Genomic DNA, 23,421 nt, shown 5'->3' with positions numbered 1-23,421 from the left:
TAGAAAGTACATACAAACTTAGAAAAGTTGCATTGGTACTTGCCTGACCTGGAATCGAACCCACATACTCGAGAGGTTGGTTCTTTTAACCACTAGCCCACCACGAACTTATTTATTTATTTATTTAGTACCTACACTATGGAGAACTTACAGCTAAACAAAAACAAAATAAAAAAGGAAGTCTTAGTCGATAGAGAGCCAATTAAAAGTCCTCGCTTATAATAACAGCCTAGCAATAACGTGATCACACATCAGTGCAACTTTTTAGAGATAATAATATATATAAAAAAAAAACAATAGCATTTTAAACACAGAGAAAGAAAGAAAGGTAGATCTAAATTTCAAAATAATAAACTAAATCTGGGATACTAAACTACTTGAAGAACTTAAGGCTCAACGACCTTCTGGCTGCCGCCACACTTGTTGAGAAAGGATCTAAATCATGCTGCTTGCAAATCGTATTGAAGTGCCTGCCCGCACGCACAACATAACTGTTTTGCCTATAATTCGTGTATGAGTGGGGTACATATATGGGAGGATTAAAACGTAATACTCTACTCGGCACGTTGAATTTAAATTTAGATAACAACTCCGGGCTGTCAATATCATTATGCAATATCTTTAACAGAAACAGACAATCGGCAATATCACGTCGGTCTTTGAGTGGTAATAGATGGTGTTTCTTACAGAGTTGGAGATAATCAAGCAATCAATCAATCAATCGTTTATTATTTCACTTTGTACATAATTTTACAATATTTCGCTTAATTCTAAAAAGTGCTGATGTAAGATTTGCCTGAACTAGGTAAAAACCTGTGTCTCAGGCGTAAAAGTGCTTATTATAATATATCTAGTAGCGAAATTAACATTTCACAATAAATTGCTATAGTAATTAAAAAGTAGGTTACTGTGACAAATAAAGTGTTATTATACATATTTATTCTAATGCTTACATACTAATTTATTTCAATTATAATATCTAGGTAATTTTGATTTACTACAGTCGGCAATTCTGCAGTCTGGTCAAAAACAAGCCTTGCAAATAATTTCAACATTATTTTTTTACAGCTATAATCATTTAAATTTACAGATCGTGTATAGTAATTTATTAAAATGTATAAAAGTTTCCTTAAAACGAATAAGTAATCAAACTATCTAAATGTAAAACATAATAGTATGTACCGTGTAAAGATGATTAAGAGCTAAATATAATCTAGTATTTGGCGCTATCAGGCACCCCTATAATCTATAGAGTTGATATATCTATATTCTGCGGCTTTTCTAGCAGGGCAATCCAAATCTCCCGTCTTATGATTGCAGGGTTTTTTATAGCGCTTGCAGGTTGCACAGTTTGGAGGGTTTTCCTTAGAGGAGCACTCTTGTGTCGCGTGTCCGTCTGCTCCACAGTGGCCACAAGTAGAGGTGATGGATTTGCAAGTCTTAGATGCATGACCATACTGCTGACACTTGAAGCACCGAGTCACAAGGGTGAAATCATGTACCGGGCATGACGTCCAGTTTATGTAAAGCCTGTTCTGATTCACTAGGGCTTTCCGGACGCTGGCTGGTACTTCAACAATGTAGTTGCAGCTGTCAGCTTTTCTTTTCCCTGATTTGTGGCTTAATTTAATTGAGGTCAGAAAGGTATCCTTGGTCAATGTTGGATGTTTGTCTGCAATGTTTTGTTCGTAAATACTTTTAAATACTTCTTTCTCTGCCATGTCAGTAGGTACCCCAATAATTATAATACGGGGCTTCCGCTTTCGAGGTTCATCGACAGTAAGTGCAGAAGTGGAACTCTCGACAGTCTGCTTCAATTTTAGGATGTCATCCTTGGTCTCCGTACTTATGATAACACCTCCATTTCTTATTTTGCGAAGGCCACGTACCTTTAGTTTCATTTCCTCAGGGCACACAATTTTTTGAACTAAAGTTTTGGTCTCTTCACTGGTCTTGGTTTGGTCACTAGGGTATATAGCGACTGAGCTAGTTGCGTGAGGTCGAATAAGGCTTTTTGTACCCTTCACCATGTCTGCAAAGGTAGTGCTTTCAGAATTTTGTTTGATGAGAGTGTCCTGTAGTTTCTGCTTGATCTCAGTCAAACTAATCGCGAGGTCTTGATTTTCCTTTAACGTTTGTAGGGTGGCGTAGTTTTGGAGGGCTTTATGTTTCAATGACTTGACAATGACCACTTTGCGACAAAGGTTACTCACTCTAAGTTTTTGTTCGGAGTTCATCTTGCCTTCCGAAACTGTGGTCGATACCTCATTCAAGCACTGCTCAATGCTAGACATCCAGGACTGAATTTCAGGAGTAGAAAAAACCTCCGTTGTTTCATCCTGTGCGTGACTTCTAGGTGTTGCTGCTGATGGATATCATATATATATAGTAGTAGTATATAGATAGTATATGAATCGACTGAATGATATGTAAGATTTTGACGAAAGCAGAGAAATTTTATGAATCGTCTTTGTATGTTTTCAATGCGGTCAATGTACTTATTGTAACGCGGGTTCCATATCTGAGAAGCATACTCCAGGTGACTCCTAACATAGGTGCAGTATAAAATTTTTAGTGTCTTGACATTTCTAAAGCACTTAGAAACGCGCATTATAAATCCAAGCATTTTATATGCTTTTCCTACAACAGCGTTTTTAGTCATATAAACCTTCCTCTTTAATCACTCTATCTATTGAAAAAAAGCCGCATCAAAATCCGTTGCGTAGTTTTGAAGATTTAAGCGTACTTAGGGACATAGGGACAGAAAAAGCGACTTTGTTTTATACTATGTGGTGATGTGCATATAGGTAGTATATGTACAGTTCATTCGGTTTACTTGTACCAAATAAAATTCGTAATACTATCCAAACATTTATTGAAAATTTGTGCTACACAAGCATGATATAAAAATACATAATAATAAATATTAACACCGACTTAGCCAAGTAAATAATCCAGCTAATGCACAATAATACTTTCATTTTCACTTACCACACTAACATTATGCGTTTTATACTGAAAATGGAATGTAATGATTATAAAGATTTAATAAATTGAATATAAGTTTTTAGGCTCCATGTGGCATACATTCCAATTCATGCACAAGTAAATATATTCATGATTAAAGCCATTAATAGCTAGCAATTTTGTTTTTAACGAAAAATATTTTAGCATTACTTTGTGCAAACCAATAAAGTTCATTAGTCTTGATAACATCTAGCACCTATGAATAATACTTCTATGATGCTAGCTCGGAAATCTAGTTACTACAATTACGTACAAAACGTTCAGGGAACTTTTTGTACATTCTCATTTATAATAACCACAGTACATGAATTATCCAGCGTTTATTAATGAAAGTAAATGCTTGATCGTCATAAAATAATGTAAAACAATAATGCAGTCAAATGTAAATACATAGGAAATACAAAACACAATTATAAAATAACAGGTAACACTATTACATAAATCAGACTATTAACACAATCACTAACAACCAAGATGTCAACTTAACTATAAAACTGGGAATAACATTTACGATGTGCTCAGTAAATAAGTGCTTTTCACGAGATCAGCAGCCTAATATTAGTTTGTAACAAGTTATTTTCCAGTAAACATTTTATCTAAATCTTATTAGTCAAATGAAGATTACTCAAATTATTATGATTGTATTTGATTAGGCAAGATGTGTTATAATCACAATATTACAGGAAACATAAAAAAAAAACCATAACCGATTTTAATTGAATATTCATAATAATAATTACATAGAAAACAGGTAAATCACATACACAAGGTATAATATACTCGAACAAAAACATTAATTTGTGACATGGACATTTATATAGAATGTCATGGCTGTATCACATTTCATTTCTTACACAAAACAATAGGCGAATTTGTTCACTATATAGAAAGTTCATAGGCCTTAAAATTAGATGCCTAAAGCACATCAATTTAAATAAATGACAAATACGTCAAGCTGAGCTGCCGAATAAGCCGAAATAAACTTTTGGAATGATTAATTTTTTTCCCATAATTCATAATTCATGTAACATAAACTTCATAATTTCAATGATTTGTTCAGTAAAATAAATTCGAATATAAAAAGAACTACAAATAAACTAGATACAAATTGTTATGTAAAGTCCAAAGTCCATAAACCACTACAAGGCATAAAGTTTATTATGGTCACTGTCTGGTGAATGCCTGAACAGTGACAACACTACAGACTTAGTATTCAATACCATGAAACTATGAAGAAAAAATCCCGCTTTCTCTTCCCCTCTAATATTTTATCCTTACATCACTTGCGTATCAACCGCATTCCTTATACATTATCTATCTTAACTTCAACATTAGTACTTTAATTTGTGACAACATTAAGACGTGGTTTAGACTAGGGAATGAAAACTAAACCTTAAAATAAAGTAGAAGGCTAAGAACAGATCAAGTGCTTAAAGCTTGATCAACGTTTTTACAAGCATTTATAACGAACGTAGTCAGTTACCTCGCGCCGTGAAAACCAAGATAACCACTGGTCGGGGCTTAGTCATTAAGACTCAGTTGTTTTGTGAACTCGATTTACCATCACGGTAATTCCAATAGCCGAATAATCGCTTATTATTAGTGTGGCACAGGATATAAGGCTAGGCCTTGAGCTTGAATCAATGATGTGATCAAACAAAACGACCAGTGGTGTACAATATTGCGTGAGGTCCAATGTTCCTTGTCCGTCATCTTCCGACGCAGGGCTGAAGCGTGTCGCTCGGTAAGACAAATTCATATAAACCCGGTACCAATAAAAAAGAAACGAATCCTATTGCTTAGGGACCGGAATTTTACTGTATTTGTATCTATGAGGCATAATATACTTCATATAGTAAAATACATGTCTAAAAGCTACTTATCCGTAAGTAAAATGAATCGTTTCTTGTTCGTAAGAACCGGGCAATAAGATTTGAGGTTTACGAGCCGTCGCGTTGCAGCCTGGCTTGAAGCGCGGCTACCATTTGTTCGAGCTCACGAACTCGCTGTTGACTGTTCTGTAGCTGCCGCTTGACAATCCTCAGTTCTTCACCTTGGCGGTTGAATGCGAGGCGCAACTGGAAAAATCATGAGCATTGAAGGATTTCATATGTATAATAAAATAATAATAAATTCTATAAGTCGACCAAAGAAACCGCGTTTGATGTATGGAGCCCCAATGGTTATTTTATTCTAGTTTTCAGTATTTGCAACAGAAATACATGATCTGTTAAAATTTTAAGTTAATGGGGTGCAGATTTACTCTTTTTGTAAATAATTTTCATACTAATTACTTTCACAGTTCTACCATTAATTTTCAAGGTATTTACCTCATGCTCAGTACTGAATACGTCTCCCTGGTTGATCTGCTTGTATAGCGGCACGGGTTCCGCGTCGCCCGTCTGTTTGCCGAACATACGCTGCAGCTGGTGGAACTTTGTGTTCTGGTTCGCGTTAGTCTTCTGAGATTTCTCGTTTACTTGCACCTGTTGGGAAGATTTGATAGTATTTTAGGTGTTATTTTAGCATTTCAAGGCTTGAAATATTTAATTTTAGTAAACAAGTTAGTAGTTAGCGAATTCATCCATTCAATGCCCCTTGTACTGAAGCGGATGTAAACTATAATATACGCATTGTACAATCATAAGAACTGGAGACCTTTGTTTCAATACCACCATTATCATAGGGAAAAGTTTTCTAATGCATGTATGACTCATAATTATCATAATATGGGTCGGTTTATTGATTTATTGGTAAATATTTTCAAATCTGGTTCTCAATGTACACTTGCCTAGTTTTTTTCCAACTACATAATATTGAAATCGGCTTCCAGTCTAACCAGATGCAGCTGAGTATTAGCGTTTTACATGAAGTGACTCAAGCGACTGTCTACCTTCCTTCTCAACACATTTACCTAGGCAAATATTATCCAAAGTACATACCTCAACATGTTCAGCATCTCCGTTATGCCCCTCGGTGTGTTGCCATGTGCCGAGCGGGCGGTAGTCGGGCGTGGTCTCGCGGGAGAGGAAGGCGAACTTCTTGCGGTTGTTGGCGTCCTGCGGCTGTAGTGCCGGGGCGTCCTTGTTGCTGGTGCGGGGCTTGTGGGTTGATATTGTTACTCCTGAGAAGATATGAGGATTTTTAAAATGTGTTGGGTACTAAAATATTATCTGATTTTATGAATATTGCTTGATATTTGCGCTAATACATTAAAAACTATTTTTTATTAAGAAGTGGGGCACATCATTTCATATCATATCTTTCGCCGCAAATCGACTGAACAGGTTAGTGCATTGGGGAAGACCGCCGAAAATCACTAATAAATGGTATCTTTATCCAAGGAGTCAAATAATGCATATAAAACCTGAGAGAACGGATAGGTCTTTTGAAAATAGCCAGGCATTGGACCGCTATGTCACCAAATGGCATGTGAGTATAGAATGACTCACGTGACTAAAGTTTGAATCTTACACAGTTTTTTTTTTTAAATTGAAGGAAAGTAATAAACAATGTTACCTGTCTTCATACTGATGAGCAATGGAGACACGTTCATGCCGCTCAGCCAGTCCTTAGCCGTAAGTGCAGGTAAAGGCGCCGCCGTGTCGGGGTACAGGTCCTCCTAAAAATATTAATCACGTAATAATGAGTGGTATATCAAAGTTATAAGAATAACAGCAAATAAGAATTAAGCAATATAACAATTTTCACAATAAAACTACATTATGTTACTCGGAAATGAAAAATATCTGTTTTCATAAATTGTCATTTAAGGTAGTTATAATAGTCATCAGTGACTTTCATCATTCACATGCGTTACTCGATAAAATGAGCTAGAATTGGAAGTTTTTTTTAAAGATACCAATAGTTCCTGACATTGAAATATACAAACTCCTCAAGTTTGTTATATGAATATTATATATTTAGTGATGTACCTGGAAGCAGTCAGATTTGCGCGGCACGATCATGGAGATGGGTTCGCAGAGCCCGCGCGAGGTGTGCAGCTTGTAGAAGCGGAACACCTCACACACCGCCGTGTTCACGCCGCGCTTCGGCATGAAGCCCAGCCCGCGCTAGAACAAACAAGTTAATAAATAAACAATTGGAGAAACATCCAATTATCCAAGAAAACATGTTAAGAAAATCATAACCTATTTTTATCATATAGAATGTAGATAGAACCAACTTCTAAACCTGCCTTCTTATAAAACGGCTAACGGCTATTAAGGCCTACAACATACGCGACAGCTTTTTAAAACACCTGCTTACCATGAATTTTCAAAATAAACCTTTTTTTGGTAATCACAATCACTGAAAAATTTACCAGAAATGGAGATAAGTAATTGTTAGTTCGTTATAATGATAATTTGTACTCACTTGTGGATTGCCCGAGAGGAACTGGTTGAGGAAATGCACGTAAGGCGCCTCATCGACCACCTCATAGTATCGGATGTTCCCGTCGCCCTTGCCAGCAAGGTACACCTGTACGATACATTATAATCTTATTAGAAATAACATATTAAGTAACTGTAGGTCCTTAAGGCCCAAGTTTATCGACAACATAAACCTCAGTTTTCTTAAATCAGCTTTCACTTTGCAATTAAACTGTTATAAAATGGAGTTTATATTGTTGATGAAAATGGATCTTAGTAACTCACGTGGACTCGCAAAAATGTTTAATACTAACAACAAATAGTTCTATGTAATCTATACGTTGCGTGGCCTCGCCTGGTCCCGAGTGTATCGTTTAGTAACATTTAATGATTTTATCGCGAATGTTGAATCTAGCTAATGGTATTACAATAACGAGTCATTTTTTTATTCGTACTGCAATTTTGCGATCAAGAAATGAAATTATTTTAATGGGTAGGAACTCATACTTATATGGGAACCAAAGCCGAAAATACTTGGTTATAGCATTTTATTTTATCTTTATTCGCGCTGTGGGTTTGCAGCGGTGACTCTTACTGACTAAAACCCATCATGTTCCTTCGTAGGCCTGTTATGTACCAGGGAAGCGGTAACTATTTCGAACAATCCCGTAAGGCCCGTAGGCCTTGGCCCTGGTGGGCCTCGTTGGCGATCCTTATTAGTACTTATTTTATATTCGTTTTTAGCTAGCATTCGTGCTCATTTTAAAATTTTGCATAATATTAGTATCCAACAATACTTTGATACATAGTTTTTATTAGGCTGTCATTGAACATCCTTGGCAGTCGTTACGGGTAGTCAGAAGCCAGTAAGTCTGACACCAGTTTAACCAAGGGGTATCGGGTTGCCTGGGTAACTGGGTTGAGAAGGTCAGATAGGCAGTCGCTTCTTGTAAAGCACTGGTACTCAGCTGAATCCGGTTAGACTGGAAGCCGACCCCAACATTATTGGGACAAAGGCTCGGAGGATGATAGTTTTTATTAGGGTTCCGTACCCAAAGGGTAAAACGGGACCCTATTGTTTTCGCTCCTCTGTCCGTCCGTCCGTCTGTCACCAGGCTGTATCTCATGAACCGTGATAGTTAGAGAGCTGAAATTTTCACAGATGATGTATTTCTGCTGCCGCTATAACAACAAATGAAAACTAGAATTAAATAAACAACAAACGTGATTTTGAACCCTTCATGCGCGAGTGCGACTCGCACTTGGTCGTTTTTTTTTATTATTTTTTCTTTGTTTATTTTCCTCGGCTATGTAGCCGGGCAGAACTAATGGCACGGGCCTAAGCCAAGTGCGCATCAGTGGGGTTAGTACTACTATTAGGTACATTGCGGGAAAGCGGGACAACTTGTGTTTATAGATAGGTGTTAATATCTGTTGAGTTTACTTCACACTGTAAGAACTTACGAACTAACCTGCAAGTGTTTAATATCACTGCTTTCTGCAGTAAGTGATATGTGTGCGGGTGGAGGTTTAGAGAATTTAGGGATTGGTGGAGTTGTTTGGGGATCACGCCGGTTGTTGATAAAACTATTGGTACTATTGATACTTTTTGTAAATGCCATAAGCGACTAATCTCATCTTTTAGTTCTGTATATTTACTCAATTTTTCGGCTATTGTTGATTGTAGGTTGTGTGTATTAGGGACTGCGATATCGATTAAGAATCCAATTCTATTAATTTTGTCTATGAGTGTGATGTCGGGTCTGTTAAAGTGGATTGTGCGGTCTGTTAGTATGGCTCGATCAAAGTATAGTTTTGTTGTCGGACTTTCCAATACGGTTTCAGGGTTGTATTTATAATATGGAACTACAGAATCGATGAGCTTGTATTGATAGGCTAGTTTTTGATGTATAACGTTGGCTACTTGATCATGTCTATGTTTATAGTCAGTTTGGGCTATTGATTTGCATGCACCTGTAATATGTTGTATGGTTTCTGGGCCGCTATTGCATTTTCTACAAGTGTCATTAGGTAAGTTTTTTATGATGTGTTTTCGGTAGTTTTTGGTCTCTATAATTTGGTCTTGTATTGCTATCATGAAGCCCTCAGTCTCCGGGAAGAGTTCGCCTCGATTAAGCCATGCGTTCGACGCCTCCTTGTCGACATTAGTTTGGCATAAATCGTGACGATGTCTTCCGTGTAGAGATTTCTGGCTCAATTCTAACAATTTTATTATTATATTTGTAAATATATAGATTAGGTAGGATATGTAGTTATGTAGAATATGTGTATAAATAGGATAAACTATTAGCTATTACCAATAAAATGATAAATTAATAATACTTACAATATTAGTATCATAATCGTAGTAAGGGAACACGACGCCCGACGAGCTATCGATGGTCTCACAGACTAGCGGCTTGTCCAGGTCATGCTGGTCCCACACCGCGTACTGCCGGTCGCTGTAGCGGGAGAACCCGGTCGTTAGGACTTTGCCCTGACTGCCAAGGAACGTGCATTTTGATGCCTTAGTGCCGAGGTGGCATGGTCCTTCCTGTAAGAAATAACAAAGGTTAAAAAATGTGAGGAAATGAGCATTATTTGAGTAAAGTTTAATTTACCATGGCAATTATCACCGGCTTCTTCACAGAGAAGAATTGAGCGTCCATCATCACGCCTGCTCAATGCGGGTTGGGGATATTTTTGATGGTAAAACGGAGATCCATAAGTGTTGCAATGTATAAAAAATTATCGGAACACTTTTAACAGCAAAAACTGCATAACGATCTGCTAAGCCAAGCATTGCAAAATTATGTTAAAATGGTGTTTACAAAACACATCTATAGTTTTCACACTAGCTGATTTTGCATCTCCCTCGTTTGTCACAAAACAGAAACACCATCTATCAGCAACCAAATGGACTTCTAAAGTCATTCATTATTATTTATTCCTTACCGATAGTACGATCCCCCTCCTAGGCTCAATGACTCGCAGTTTCTTGTCCTTGCTGGTGGTGGCCAGCAGCGAGCCGTCGCGGTTGAACGACATGCAGTAGATGACGTCAGTGTGGCAGTCGATCACCTTCACTGCTTCACCCTTGCCTACGTCCCATACGAAGATCTGAAAGGGAATATAATGATAAGTGCATGTGGTGAAATATTGGTAGTACGACCCCAGATCTACGAGACAATTGAAAACTTAAGCATACATTAGATTAAACGCTTCTAAGTAAGTAGGTAGTCAATCCAGGGGAGTGGGAAGATCAGAGTTCCTTTTTACTTTCATCTTTTGTAACCAAAGACGCTCGTGTTTGGCTTGTTGAGACAAAGTTTGTACCCAGTACTCCGGAAGATAGCGTGTGATTTGAATTATAGGTACTTAAAATTAAATATTGGTTGTTTTGATCCTAGTATATTTTTTTTGCTCCTAATCGGGTTAAATGACAAGCAACAAAATCCACGAAGATTTAAGTACAGGGTTACGACGCGGCGGCGTACGTCGGAATATGTTTTTTAACTCTATTTACTGTTCAAACGTGTTACATAGCTCTGACAAATGATATCATTAGCCAAACTACTCATTTCTCGTTAAACAGTATAAGCACGTAACATCTGATTTATGAGCATAATACATAATTGATAGTTGTAATTTTTACGTATCGTGCTCGCGTTGAAGAGCGAAGGAAATAAATAAAATTAATTGGACGTATGGATTGCATTGATAAAAGATGACAATCTATTGTTACACATTGCAATTTTAGTAGATTTTTATTGCTTTTTATCACTTTGTCTTTAAAATTGCACGGACAGGAATAATTTAAAGTGGAGATGGGGTAAGATATTAAAAAGAAGGAAAACACTTTAAAAATGTATTCTAGAGATCTTATTTCATTTAGGTTCTGTCGTTCTAGTATGTAAGCTATTTACGATTAATGAGTACATGTTTAATAGCGGGACATTTAATGAGGGCAGTCGATCACAATGAATCATTAAGGCACCTTCAGAGCGGTCCGCATTACTGATAACACAGGTACAAGATCAAGGTTTAGATATGAATATAACGAGGTTTGGTTTATGAGATTGCACGCGGCAAAAACATTCTGTTTTAATAATACAGGAGATTACAGTGACATCATTGTTGTTAAAAATCTTATTTATTTTGAGCAATTTTTTGCTATTTCAGCTCAACTTTGTCAAATAAAATTATCATCGATTTTCACTTAATTTACGTAAATTATTTTAAATTCTATTAGCTCATTTTTATAAAAAGCTAAAATCCGTTAAATCCAACAAGACAGTTATTTATCAATTTAAAACATGGCTGCATAAATAACGGTTTTACAAACGGTCCCTGACATTCCTTATTTTGATGGCAATGCAGCACGCAAATCTAAAGAGTCGTAACCCGCATACATTGAGATTCGCGTGCCGATCGGAAATAATAGCGAAATTGTATATGTATCAGTAAACGCGAGTATGAAAGTGTTCACAAATCAGAACCAAACGCTGTGAAGATCATTCGTGGTAACTTGCTTTTAGTTTTTTTAGATCAAGTTGTTTATGTATGCTTCATTGACGATGGTTCAAGTTTAGTTGAGTCATACTGTATCGAGTTCTCGATCACTTGATAAATGAATTTATCTAAACAGTACAATGACTGATTGTGATTTTTGGTGCTTCGTTAAAAACAAGTCTTTCAAGTATGGAAAAACAATAGGTGGAGAAACCATGAGCAATGAGGACACTTTGGAGTCCAACATACTTTTGAAACCAAGTTCCTAGGCATCATTATAAACCTTAATAAGCGCAACATTTTAAGTTTTGTTTGTAAATTACAATACACTTACCAAGGAGTACCGGGGCTGCCCAGGTAACTGGGTTGTGGAGGTCAGATAGGCAGTCGCTCTACGTAAAGCAATGGTTTTAGCTGCATCCAGTTAGATTGGAAGCCGACCTCAACATAGTTGGGAAAAGTTTACGTATATAACATAATACCTACCAAATAATCGAAGCCAGCACTGAGCAGTATGTTCTCAGCGGTGGGGTGCCACTCGATGTAGGCGACGCGACGCTTGTGTCCGTGCAGTTCCACCAGCCAGTCCGTCAGGTGCATAGACAGGCCACCGTCCGGAATGTGCCATAGTTTTACCTGGGGATTAATATTTTATATTATGAAAATTTACCTTGTCGTTTTTCAACGGGCCATGGTATATTTTTTCATTTTTACGGAGAAGGTTAGCCTTACGCGTTTGCTGTGCGGTCTTATTTGTTTGTATATTTTTTCTCTGACCTTTATTAGTTATGCAATTATCACTTAAATTGCTTTTCAGCATTTTCTTAGTGGATAGGGAAAGGTTTGGAGGATGGATAATAGGAAAAATATTTTCCTATTATCTATCCTCGCGATATTATACGGTGTTTGATGAAACGGATACAGGCTATCAGATAAGCTAAAACGTGGCACGCAAATAGATTAAATTGGTGTCACGTTCTCAAATTGGAAATCGATTATAATATTTCGACTTTATTTCTGTATTTTTTTTTTTATAACAACGAGAGAAGAACATATGTTTTGGATGTGATTGCAATCACTTAACACTGCATAATTTTTATCAATTGTTTGTTTGACACCAAATGATCACAATAAACTACATTCGAGGCACAACGTCTGCTCGATAAGATAATAGAATCGATTCACGTTAGCTGTAATAATATAGCTACATATAATAATATATTGACAACCAGGCTACACGCTTTCAAACCAACAAAAAACCGAGAAATTGTTCGAACGGAACATCCCGGAGTAATAGGCATCAATTACCATGAACAAATTGCGGATATAAAAAAGCGTGTAAAAAAGCGCGTAAAAAGAAAAAAATTGGCACAAACGAAATTACCGTGCAGTCATCGGAACACGACGCTATGATGTTATCGTTGAAAGGATTCCATTTTATGTCGAGCACGGGGCCTTTGTGGCCTGTCACTCGGCTCGCGTTGAAGTCCAACCTCCCAGTCTGAAAAGGAAACATAGAGCATTTTAATTGCAAATAAAATATTACAAACGACCCAACTGCCACGATATATAAAGATGCTACATTCTAGAACGATTGTAATTCTCTAAAAACTGACAGGACAGATAAGCATCTCAAGTGTCGGCTAAAGCAAGTTTCGTGACTACGAATCATTGTAGAATAGTCTTAAAGTTTTTAATAAGTGTTTAAGAAACATAATAGGTTCCGCTTTATAAACATATCACTTTACATCAGTCAAAGTGACCGCCTTGAGTGAAGCAAACATTGCAAAAGTATGAAACAGAAGAAAATTTTGCAATGTTGCAGGTTTGTTGCAAATGCTGCAAAATGATACACATTTCTCACGGTATTAGTAATCACAGCTCATTTCAGGTGGACAGCTATTCGCTTATGGAGCGGATGTTTCAATAACGCATATTTGAGTCTGCGTACGTTTGAACGCAAATAATGCGCGGATAACAGAAATTGTTCCAATGCCAAGGTAGAATAACAATTGGCAGGGGAATGAAATATTTCTTGTTACTGATATCAATTATTCGGTAAACACTTATAATAATAGCGTATTGTTTTTTGTGAATAATTGAAATTATTTTACGTTTTGCAGATTGCGAGAAATTTTGGCAGAATTCATGCCTACTTAACTTATAATCACACGTCTTAGTACAGAAGAAAGCCAAAAGCACAAACTTTTCCATTATGAAACTAGAAATTATTCTTAGAAGTGTTAAATCGTGAACCAACAAAAAGTTCTCGTTTTAAACGACAGTTTCTAAGGAAAGTGAAATGATTGCATGGAGCACTGACAGGTGGGCTTAACAAGACAAAAAAATAATCGTTTCTTTTGGCTTATGTTTAACTGATCACCAGATATAGTAACAAATAGCAGACAAAAATAGTAAATGATCATCAAAATGAAACTCGCATTTTAATGTAAAATTATAACCAAAGTTTTAACACTTTGCTATCCTATTTAAATGAAATTACTCCAAAATAAATCATGCGTAAGCCAAAAATAGTAAATGATCACCAAAATTAGACCACCATTTTAAAGTAAGATTATAACCAAAGTTTTTAAATTCTGCTATCCTATTTAAGCAAAATGAGTCCAAATAAATCATTGTTATCCCAAAAGTAGTAAATGATCACCAAAAGTAATAAATGATCATCAAAATTATACCAGCGTTTTAATATAAAATGATAATCAAAGTTTTTACATCTTGCTATCCTGTTTAAGTAAACTGACTCCAAAAAAATCAGTTTGGCCTGATACAATAAATGTAATAAGATTATGGGGACCCTTTTCCTGCACTAGGGTGGAAAATTGTCTATTGCATGCCTCTAAACAGTGCGATAAGAGTGTGTTTTCGAGAGAGTGTATTGAGAAACACATTCTTCTTCTTCTTTCTCCTGCCCTGTTCCCAATTTTACTTGGGGTCGGCGCAATATGTCATTTTCTTCCATTTTCCCCTGTCACTCGTCATACTGACACTCACTCCCTTCCTATTCACATCATCTTTCAGGAAATCCATCCATCTTTTCTTAGACTGACTGACTGGGGATCGTGTCCGGGCGGGCACAGCGCGGCGTTCGCGGTGCGGTGGCAGGGGTGCATATTTTGATAGCGCATGCATTGCAAGCCGGACACATAACTTAATATGGCATCATAATACTTTATTTGGTAATAAGCCTACATTTTATGGCGATCACAGTGACTTATTTATGCAAAAATAATACATTAATTTGGTCGTCAAGAGTTGGTGATCATTTACTAAATTTGGTGGTCGAATACAATTTAAAGTGGAGTCGTGACTAAAATAGCTGGTACTATTACATTTTTAGACTTTATTTTTCTGGTGTTCAGTAGATATTTTTGGTTACAAAACTTAGGGTATCAAAGCATTTTATGGTGGTCATTATATTTGTTCCCGTTTCTTTTTTGTCTTACAATCGAACCTTTTTATAGTCATAGGGGTTTAAGGATGTAATTAAGTATCCAATTAAATAGATTAGTCAGCCTTTGGGTAACACCTTGTATAAACGAGGTCTGCATACAGACTTTATGGGGACATAAATTAGGCCAGTTCAAACACAGTGCCAATAAAAGAAAAGCAAATATTGGTGTTGGGTAAACCGACGGAGTTTTTTTCCAGCCAGTACCTGTTTTGGCAGATTTTGAAGTAAATTGCAAAGCATAGAAAACTATATATTTTCTTCTAGCCTAGTGTTAAATCTATACTAATATTATAAAGCTGAAGAGTTTGTTTGTTTGTTTGAACGCGCTAATCTCAGGAACTACTGGTCCGATTTGAAAATTTCTTTCAGTGTTAGATAGCCCATTTATCGAGGAAGGCTATAGGCTACTTTTTATCCCGGTAAGGGAAGTAGTTCCCACGGGATGCGGGTGAAACCGCTGGCAGAAGCTAGTGAATGATAAGTCAATAAATGACTTTAGAAATCTTATTCGTTTATTGTAATTTGAGTAAAGGAACTTTTTATGGAAATGCCAAAAAAAAAAGCGGCTTAGTTATTACACAAAAGACAAAAACAGATGGACATTCTACTCAATGATAAGCGATCGTAGCATTCTCGTGCTTTACTTTCATAGTATTTGTCTTTTTATTTAGTCAAGTAGAATTTATATTCAGCAGAATAAAAACGGAAGACATAGATAAATCATTACGATATAGCTATTTTATGACTATGATCTAAGAGTTATCTAATGGATGAAAAACGAGGAAAACGACGTCACGGAACTGCACTATAGTAAAAAAGAAGTGCACTCAACACTAAGGCCAAAATAAATAGACGTTTGTTAGCATTGTTTTTGGCTATAGTATATTTTGGTATTAGCCTCCGCCAGCGTTTTGTTTCGCCTATACCTAGATAAAAATCCTATTATCCGTCCTCGATCGACAGAAATATGTTTTAGATCGACCCTGCGGTTTCTGAAAACAGCCTATTCAAAAGAATCCGACGTAAAGGGACTTATGACAGAGCCCTGCTAACGGGCAACTGCTTATAGTTCGGCCATTCAGAGAATGCGTTCCTGACACGTCGCGATTGAACTGACGACGTAATAACATTCATTGATTATTGATATAATAATGTTGTTTTAATGCTCCTCAATTGTTAAAACGGTAAACAACCAGCAAAAATATTTTTATCGTAACTGCAACGCCATTGCAAAGTTACGTCGTCAGTTCAATCGCGACGTGTCAGGAACGCATTCTCTGAATGGCCGAACTATAGTAAAATTTTGGATTAACAATATTTTATACTTACATGGTCCAATGGAAGAACCAGGAACGCTCCACCGCCAGCCACCTCCGTTACTATGGCAACGAACTTAGGGTTGACAGCGCAGAAATTCGAATCGTGCGCATTCCTAGTGATCTTTATGTTGTCATAGCAACGCTCCCGTTTGAAAGGCACGCCGTACACATGGCGGAATTTGGAACTTCTCACGCCACGGAACCATACCTGAAAAACGTTTTCCAGTGTGAGCTGCAGAAACAGAAAAGCAAGAATAATTGCAAGCCAAAGCCAATATACACAATATTTATAAGTTCTATGATACCATTCTAAGTACATTAATTACTGAACAAGTGAAAATGAATAATACTACAGCACTCGCGTCGACAGTTATCACCATCGTCGACTGTTTACAGACTAATATAGAAAATAATATTTCAGATTTTATTGTTTGTGGACGTTATAATAAACAGTACTGTTGTCTACCACCTTCACAATCATTATGAATTATTATCCGATGATGCTACCTAGGATTATCTAAGAGGACCTATAGTACCTATGAGGTTGTTATTATTGCAAATACCAATAAGAGTACCCGCACAAGCCAACTTTTAGTCGGCCAGTAGTTCGTTCTGGCTCATAAATCTGTATGGAGATAGACGGTAGAACTTACGCATATTGTCAGGTATTTAGCCGGCATCAGACCGACCGAAAACTATGAAAGTTTATCTTAAAAAAAAAATGGAAACCATCGGACTAGCTGTCGGCCGACCATTTAGTCTGCAGTGAGCACTCATAAGATCTTCAGTAAAATAGAAAAATATAACAATTTTTGTGAGATTGGAAATTTGGAATGATATGAAATACGATACGTCTCAAATTATCTCAATTACGAACGTAACCTGACACCTAAAGGTATAAAATGATTGATGATTTCGTAATGTCGTAGTGAGAGCGAAGACATTATTTATCTTGTTATTTACGACTTCGTCTATCCATACGTTTATGATCAGTCATCATCGGTTATGTATTGTCATCATTACGGTTGAATATGCATTTTTTTATGATTGTTCTATTGCAATCACATATGGTAGTCGTACTGGGAATAAACCATTTATTTATCACATAAATAAAATAGGGAACAAAAGGAAAAGCTATGTATGTAGGCTTGAAATAATCTGCTTCGTAATTAATAAAAAAATGCTATTTTCAGAAAGCTATTTAAGGATTCTAAAAGCTATTTATAAACGTGATCAACGTTTTTTAACAAAGCACTTTAGCTGAACAAAGCTAAGTGACAGTATTTTTTATTAAATTAGACACTTGCATTAGTGCAATTGCAAATTCTTGTTTTTGCAGACAGACATACTTACATTACTTCTCGCACGCAATAAGAGAAAATATTTAGGTACGAACCAAAATCTGATGAATAATTCAAAAGTGATGTAACCTTATTTTTTTCTACCAAAATATTAAAACTATTTTACAACCTTAGTTAAATCTTAGACAGAAGTAAATAAGATGTTACTCATCAAAACTAGTTTTGCTTAACTTTCTTATACGTAGTGTCCATATTTGGTAAAACATTTTATGCTTAAATGCACATAGATGAAATAAAATAGTTATAAACTGAACACACCCAAGAAAGTGTAAGTGCAACATAAGATTTCCATCGATTTCTCTCAACCTTTGATGAATATTATGAAAGTAATGATTTAAAGACCTATCAAACACTTATCGTTATTCAATTTCTCTCATTATATGACTTTTATAGCCAATTGTTAGTTATTTACTTATAAAAAAAAAACTGCATAGTTACTTCAAGTATAGTTAAGGCCAGCTACATAGTATTTTATTAAATCATAGACAAGTAATTCTCAGTGAAAAAAGTTTCTATTTAAAATTCAAGCCTTTATCTTTCTTTAATTGAAACGTAGCGAGTGTAAGCAGTTAAACAAAATTGGTAGTTGTGTTACCGTCTAGAGATGTGCCAAGGAATTAAGAGCAATAACCATAATTGCGTAACGGATTATTAATATCAAGTGTCTTATACACACGTTCTACATTTAAGTGGAACAATGAGCTCCAACGTTAATTTATTAGTAAGCGATCGCGTCTCTATTAACTTTAGAATTAGAATCATTTTTAAACGGACTTCTTAGAGGTTCTCAATACGGGTGTTTGTATTTTTTATATACAGCTTATGTGTGCAGAAAAATCACCCGAACCCTGGATCACTCTTTTTTGCGCATCTTGTGAAGTAACTACACTATTTATCTATCACGTAGGTTACGTATCAGTTAATTCTTATTGCGTTGCATGCAATCAGAAACTGCTTCTAATAAAATAAATAAATAACGAGCCATTGTATCATCCGCATAATAATTAAATAGAAGAATATAATATTGCGTATATGGAAGTAATATGATGTCAGTCAGTTCAATGATTTATTATTCACGTATGGAAGACCACGACTTACGATCTATCGCTAAATAGAGCTGATACCTATGTCCTATATTATCAAATAGGTTTCAGGGTACGTAGAATCAGTGGATCGTTCCAGTCCTACTTAATTAAGTCAGAATCGAACACCTGACAGCCCTACTCCTCTCTCAGGCATATACTACACAGTACACATACCTAGTAGATACTAAGTTGCAATCTATTTCCCATAGCAGTCTCACGATTCGCGCTACTTTTTATCACAAAACAACATGAAAAAGCATCAATGTAATTCTAAATCCTACATTGTAAAGAAACATACATAAAAAGTGCAATGAAAAAAAAACAAGTACCTGTGAATTAGTCATGTTGTCTCCGCGCTACTGGTGCGATATCAACACATGCACTACATAGGCACACTCCACAACTATACAGTTCTGTGCATTTTACATACAATAATCGTATACACAAATAACATAAAAATCAGCTGCCCACAACATGATGCACTGTACCTTAACACTGAAAGTTCCAAAGAAACAAAAAGGATGCATTAAAATAACATAATACGAAATAAACGAAATGTGCAAATAGAATAAATAACTGGTCGGTACAGTCGTGTACTCCTGAGCTAGGTCGCTACCAAATGATAATCTGAGTACGCTAAAGTTAACGGCAGAAGCGCGTGTCTTGAACGGAGCGAGAAAAAAAGTGAAAAGACACTCGTTACAAAGTCGTTGTCGCCGTCGATTCTCAGAGAAATTCAAATTCATTAAACTCGATAGAATATCAATTAAATAATACGACCGATTATGTAACTTTGTTATGTAATTCGGACGTATATTATGTAAATGAGGAGAAGACATTAAGAAAGTTATAAATTATGCATTTGTATTAACATCTTAACTAATGTCTGCTTGAATTGATCAGAAACGAATCCATATGAATTCTTTCACATGCTGAATATGACTTGTGAACCGAGAGAGGGTGATTAGAGCTCTGGCCCTAGCTCCATCAAGATACATCCTCTTCCTCACACGTCAAGGAATGATTAATGGCATTTTGAGTCAACAATGACTTTAAAATCATAATTACTGGTCTTCCACGCTCAGAAGTCACGCTTGACGTACCTTCCATTCATAATAAGTACAAAAATTAAATCCATCATCATACTGCATTTATAAACTGAATAATCAAACTAATAACTCAAACAAAGCTTTATGAAGCCAAACATTCTAAGTGGTACAATTAACAGTATGACTCGAACAAAATATTTAGCAATAATGTAACACTTTCCACTGGGTACATTCAAAAGATAAGGATGTTACATGATGATCAACGGAGCGCAACATAAAGAATGACTACAGTAAAGTAAGCACCTCGATACAACTGGCCTACTCACACTTATGTCATAGTTTCAAGTGTGATTTTTATTTTTTGTAGAAACACATCATTCCTTAAGTCAATATTATGTGAGTAGGTGAACTTAACGCTGTATGTAATACTACGTATGTGGTATTTTTATGTTATATTGAGACACACATGAATAGAAATGAACTTAAGTCTAAATTGATTGATGGTAGATGTAAAATGACTTGTTTATTTTGCAATTTCTATGCAATAATTAAGTGATTTATTTTCATTTTACTGGACCTATTAAGATTGAACTAGATTTTTTTTTTAAGTTTGGAATTAATTAAATTATTTTTATTTATCCAGACCATGACCGTTTGAATAATTAACATAATTATGATGTTTATGTAACCCAATAATTATGAAGATATGAAAATATGAAGGTGTTAAATGCTCTTGGACAGTGAGACTCAACTTCTCAATAATGATTACTCATTAAATAAACTAAATCATCATCAGCTTATATTGACCAAGTTAGAAATATTTATTCATATTTATCTGAAATTGCTTCTAAAAAAGTGAACTAATGGACCTTAGAAAATTGCTTTTTCACTGTCTAATGAACATAGAAAGTTAATTACTTTTTCGTTACAATTATGTTAACCAAACGTTAAATGATGGCCTGAGAATGGCCTACATTATTTGAATGTAACGGATTGTTATCAAAGGTTCTATCAAACCTTTTTATGGGAAAGTTGTGTTACCTTGTCAGGGATTTACATAAGTGGTTTATCGTAGATTTGATATGAAACCTTTACTACAGTGTGAGTCAACGTTTTGTTACTGGAATAATATTGTTCTTGATATTGAGGAAATTCTATGAAATGTAACAAAATAAGCCCTCGACCATAAACAATAATGATGGGCTTACACCTCCTGCAATCAATCTACAGTATATTTATCATAATTACAGTATTTTATAGATGATTATACAAGTTTAGAAAATTCCTAATTTCTCTAATCATTGGTTTTTGACTTTGTACAATTTAGTTTCGTTGAATCATTCTTTGTTTACAAAACATAAATGTCAATGTATGCTCATTAATTAGGACATTTACATAGATAATAACAAATGACTGTATGCATACTTAATGATAGTAAAGTGTAAGTAATTCCACTTGATAATATGCTAATACACTTTGTACATAATCAATCATCCAGTATAGAAAGTTATAGTGATAATTTGCATGAATTAGTTTTAAAAGTTCAGAGCTATTTAACTTTCATTTCAGGGCAGAATAAAGAAAATTTGTTTTCATATTAATTTAATTAAACTGTATCCTGTCCTTTACACAATGAACTAAATAAAGCATGGTTAACATACAACTTCAAATGAAAAAAAAAATTGTTAACAGCTGTTGCTACAATATTACCACATGGTTGTCTACTACAAGAAAAAAAAATCTCCATCAATCAATTTAGTCTACTGTATTTTATCAGATGTTTTACTCATGAACTCTTTGGTATGAAATACTTTTTACAAATTTGTGTAATACCTTGGTGCATGTGTTCTTGTGTAAAGTAACAGTGTAAACTAAAGGCAAACCGTAGAAATAGTTGATGAGAAAGTGAGGTAAAAACTACATAACATGCTGATATAAGTCTGATGTGTTGTGTTATTTATTGGTGCATGTTGCACTTAGTAATTGCATGAAGTGTACATTGTAAAAAAACGTGTAAAGTTTTAGATTGTAACTGTCGAAGGGCTCTAACCATGGGGCTCTAATTTCAAAATAATGAAAGCTTTTTGAATATCGAATGTATAAAACCTATTGTAGCGCTCGTAAAGAAATCCCAACGGACTGAATACAGATAGATCGATAATTTCGACATGGCAATGTGTCATAAAACTTAGCAAGATATAGCTTTAGTTTAGGTTCATAATTCTTACCTTAGCGGCAGGTTTGTTGCAAGCTCTCACATCTACAAGAGTACTCTTGCCAGGACTCTTCTCAACAATGTTTATTATTTCCAAACAGCTTGTTTCTCTTATCGACTCGTCTTTTACTGGAGGCATATCCTTTGCACAAAATAATAACTCACTTTCTATTTAACCTTTTTATGAATATAAAATACGTTTCCGTTAACGTAAATTAAAAACAAAGTACGATAGATAATGCCTCTCTTTCAAGTGAAAATCGAAGTCAAGCGAACGAATGAGATTGAAGTAGAACTTATTAATGAAACGAATGAATGAATGAAACTTATCAGAGTTGCTACTCTGCAGATACAGAAAACGTATAAACATGTGTTACCATTGTTAACTTTTAAAACCTCTACATTTGATTTATTATTATTTATACATGTTATTGTATAATTCATTCGGTGATTATAAAATAAAGCGTCTATCAGCGACTGTTTTGTAATTCAGCTGTATTTTAAGAGTTTTATTTTGTAAAATGAATGACTTGAAATAATGTAACAAGCTTAAGAAAGTAGTTCACGTTACTGTTACATATCTTCAAAGTAATAAGGGTACTGAAGTATATGGACCTTTGAGCATTATCAAGGGTTATAATTTACTATTTTGTTATAAGGAAATTATTAACATTTCATACAAAATTCTCTACTTAGTGAAAACAACAAATATAATTTATTACACTTTGCTTACTTATATACTACCGACTGTATTTTTTTTCAATTTTCCCGCGTATTTCTAAAATGTGAAGTTATACGGTTTCAGTTTAAAAGACTTTTTACTATACACTGATGACTGGTTATATATTTTATATTGTCAATTTTAAATAATAAAATGAAAGCGGCGTACTTATTACTCGTCGGCAGAGAATATGAAGACGTTGCTATAGAATGAACGAGTAATCCATCAGACATCAACCATTACGTACGTTTTGCGTGAATACGCAGACAATTAATTCTTCCACAAGT

The 23,421-nt window shown here is 35.3% G+C and overlaps 2 protein-coding genes across 4 annotated transcripts; both read right to left on the bottom strand.

The window, feature by feature from the left end:
• Window positions 1–904: 904 nt before the first annotated feature.
• Window positions 905–2,553, bottom strand: LOC124632038. Its single transcript, XM_047166691.1, has 2 exons — window positions 2,535–2,553; window positions 905–2,365 (listed from the first exon to the last, which is right to left on the bottom strand). Exons 1-2 carry the CDS (start codon window positions 2,551–2,553, stop codon window positions 1,230–1,232), a joined length of 1,155 nt encoding a protein of 384 aa, XP_047022647.1. The 3' UTR covers window positions 905–1,229.
• A 305-nt stretch (window positions 2,554–2,858) lies between these two features.
• LOC124631761 (coronin-2B-like) lies at window positions 2,859–22,685 on the bottom strand. Of its 3 annotated transcripts, none has more exons than XM_047166344.1 (13): window positions 22,427–22,684; window positions 19,479–19,644; window positions 16,714–16,935; window positions 13,297–13,413; window positions 12,399–12,548; window positions 10,356–10,520; window positions 9,748–9,954; window positions 7,405–7,509; window positions 6,963–7,100; window positions 6,547–6,649; window positions 5,970–6,151; window positions 5,358–5,513; window positions 2,859–5,105 (listed from the first exon to the last, which is right to left on the bottom strand). In XM_047166344.1, the coding sequence occupies exons 2-13, from the start codon at window positions 19,491–19,493 to the stop codon at window positions 4,968–4,970; spliced, it is 1,698 nt and encodes a 565-aa protein (XP_047022300.1). In that variant the 5' UTR covers window positions 19,494–19,644; window positions 22,427–22,684; the 3' UTR covers window positions 2,859–4,967. The 3 variants fall into 3 exon arrangements, with proteins under 3 accessions (XP_047022300.1, XP_047022301.1, XP_047022299.1); XM_047166345.1 differs by having other exon boundaries at window positions 16,714–16,911; window positions 22,427–22,683; XM_047166343.1 differs by lacking the exon at window positions 19,479–19,644 and having other exon boundaries at window positions 16,714–16,911; window positions 22,427–22,685.
• Between the last annotated feature and the right edge of the window lie 736 nt (window positions 22,686–23,421).

This window comes from Helicoverpa zea, chromosome 7 (genome assembly GCF_022581195.2).
Source record: "Helicoverpa zea isolate HzStark_Cry1AcR chromosome 7, ilHelZeax1.1, whole genome shotgun sequence".
In the NCBI taxonomy this organism is placed as follows: Eukaryota; Metazoa; Arthropoda; class Insecta; order Lepidoptera; family Noctuidae; genus Helicoverpa; species Helicoverpa zea.
This window is presented reverse-complemented; position numbering and strand designations above follow the sequence as displayed.

Coding starts and splice junctions, on each gene's coding strand:
- LOC124631761 (XM_047166343.1), bottom strand. CDS start 22,552: ATGCCTCCAGTAAAAGACGAGTCGATAAGAGAAACAAGCTGTTTGGAA. Junction 7,510..9,747: donor ACGATTATGATACTAATATT/GTAAGTATTATT, acceptor TGTATCGTACAG/GTGTACCTTGCTGGCAAGGG. Junction 6,152..6,546: donor GCTCATCAGTATGAAGACAG/GTAACATTGTTT, acceptor ATATCTTCTCAG/GAGTAACAATATCAACCCAC.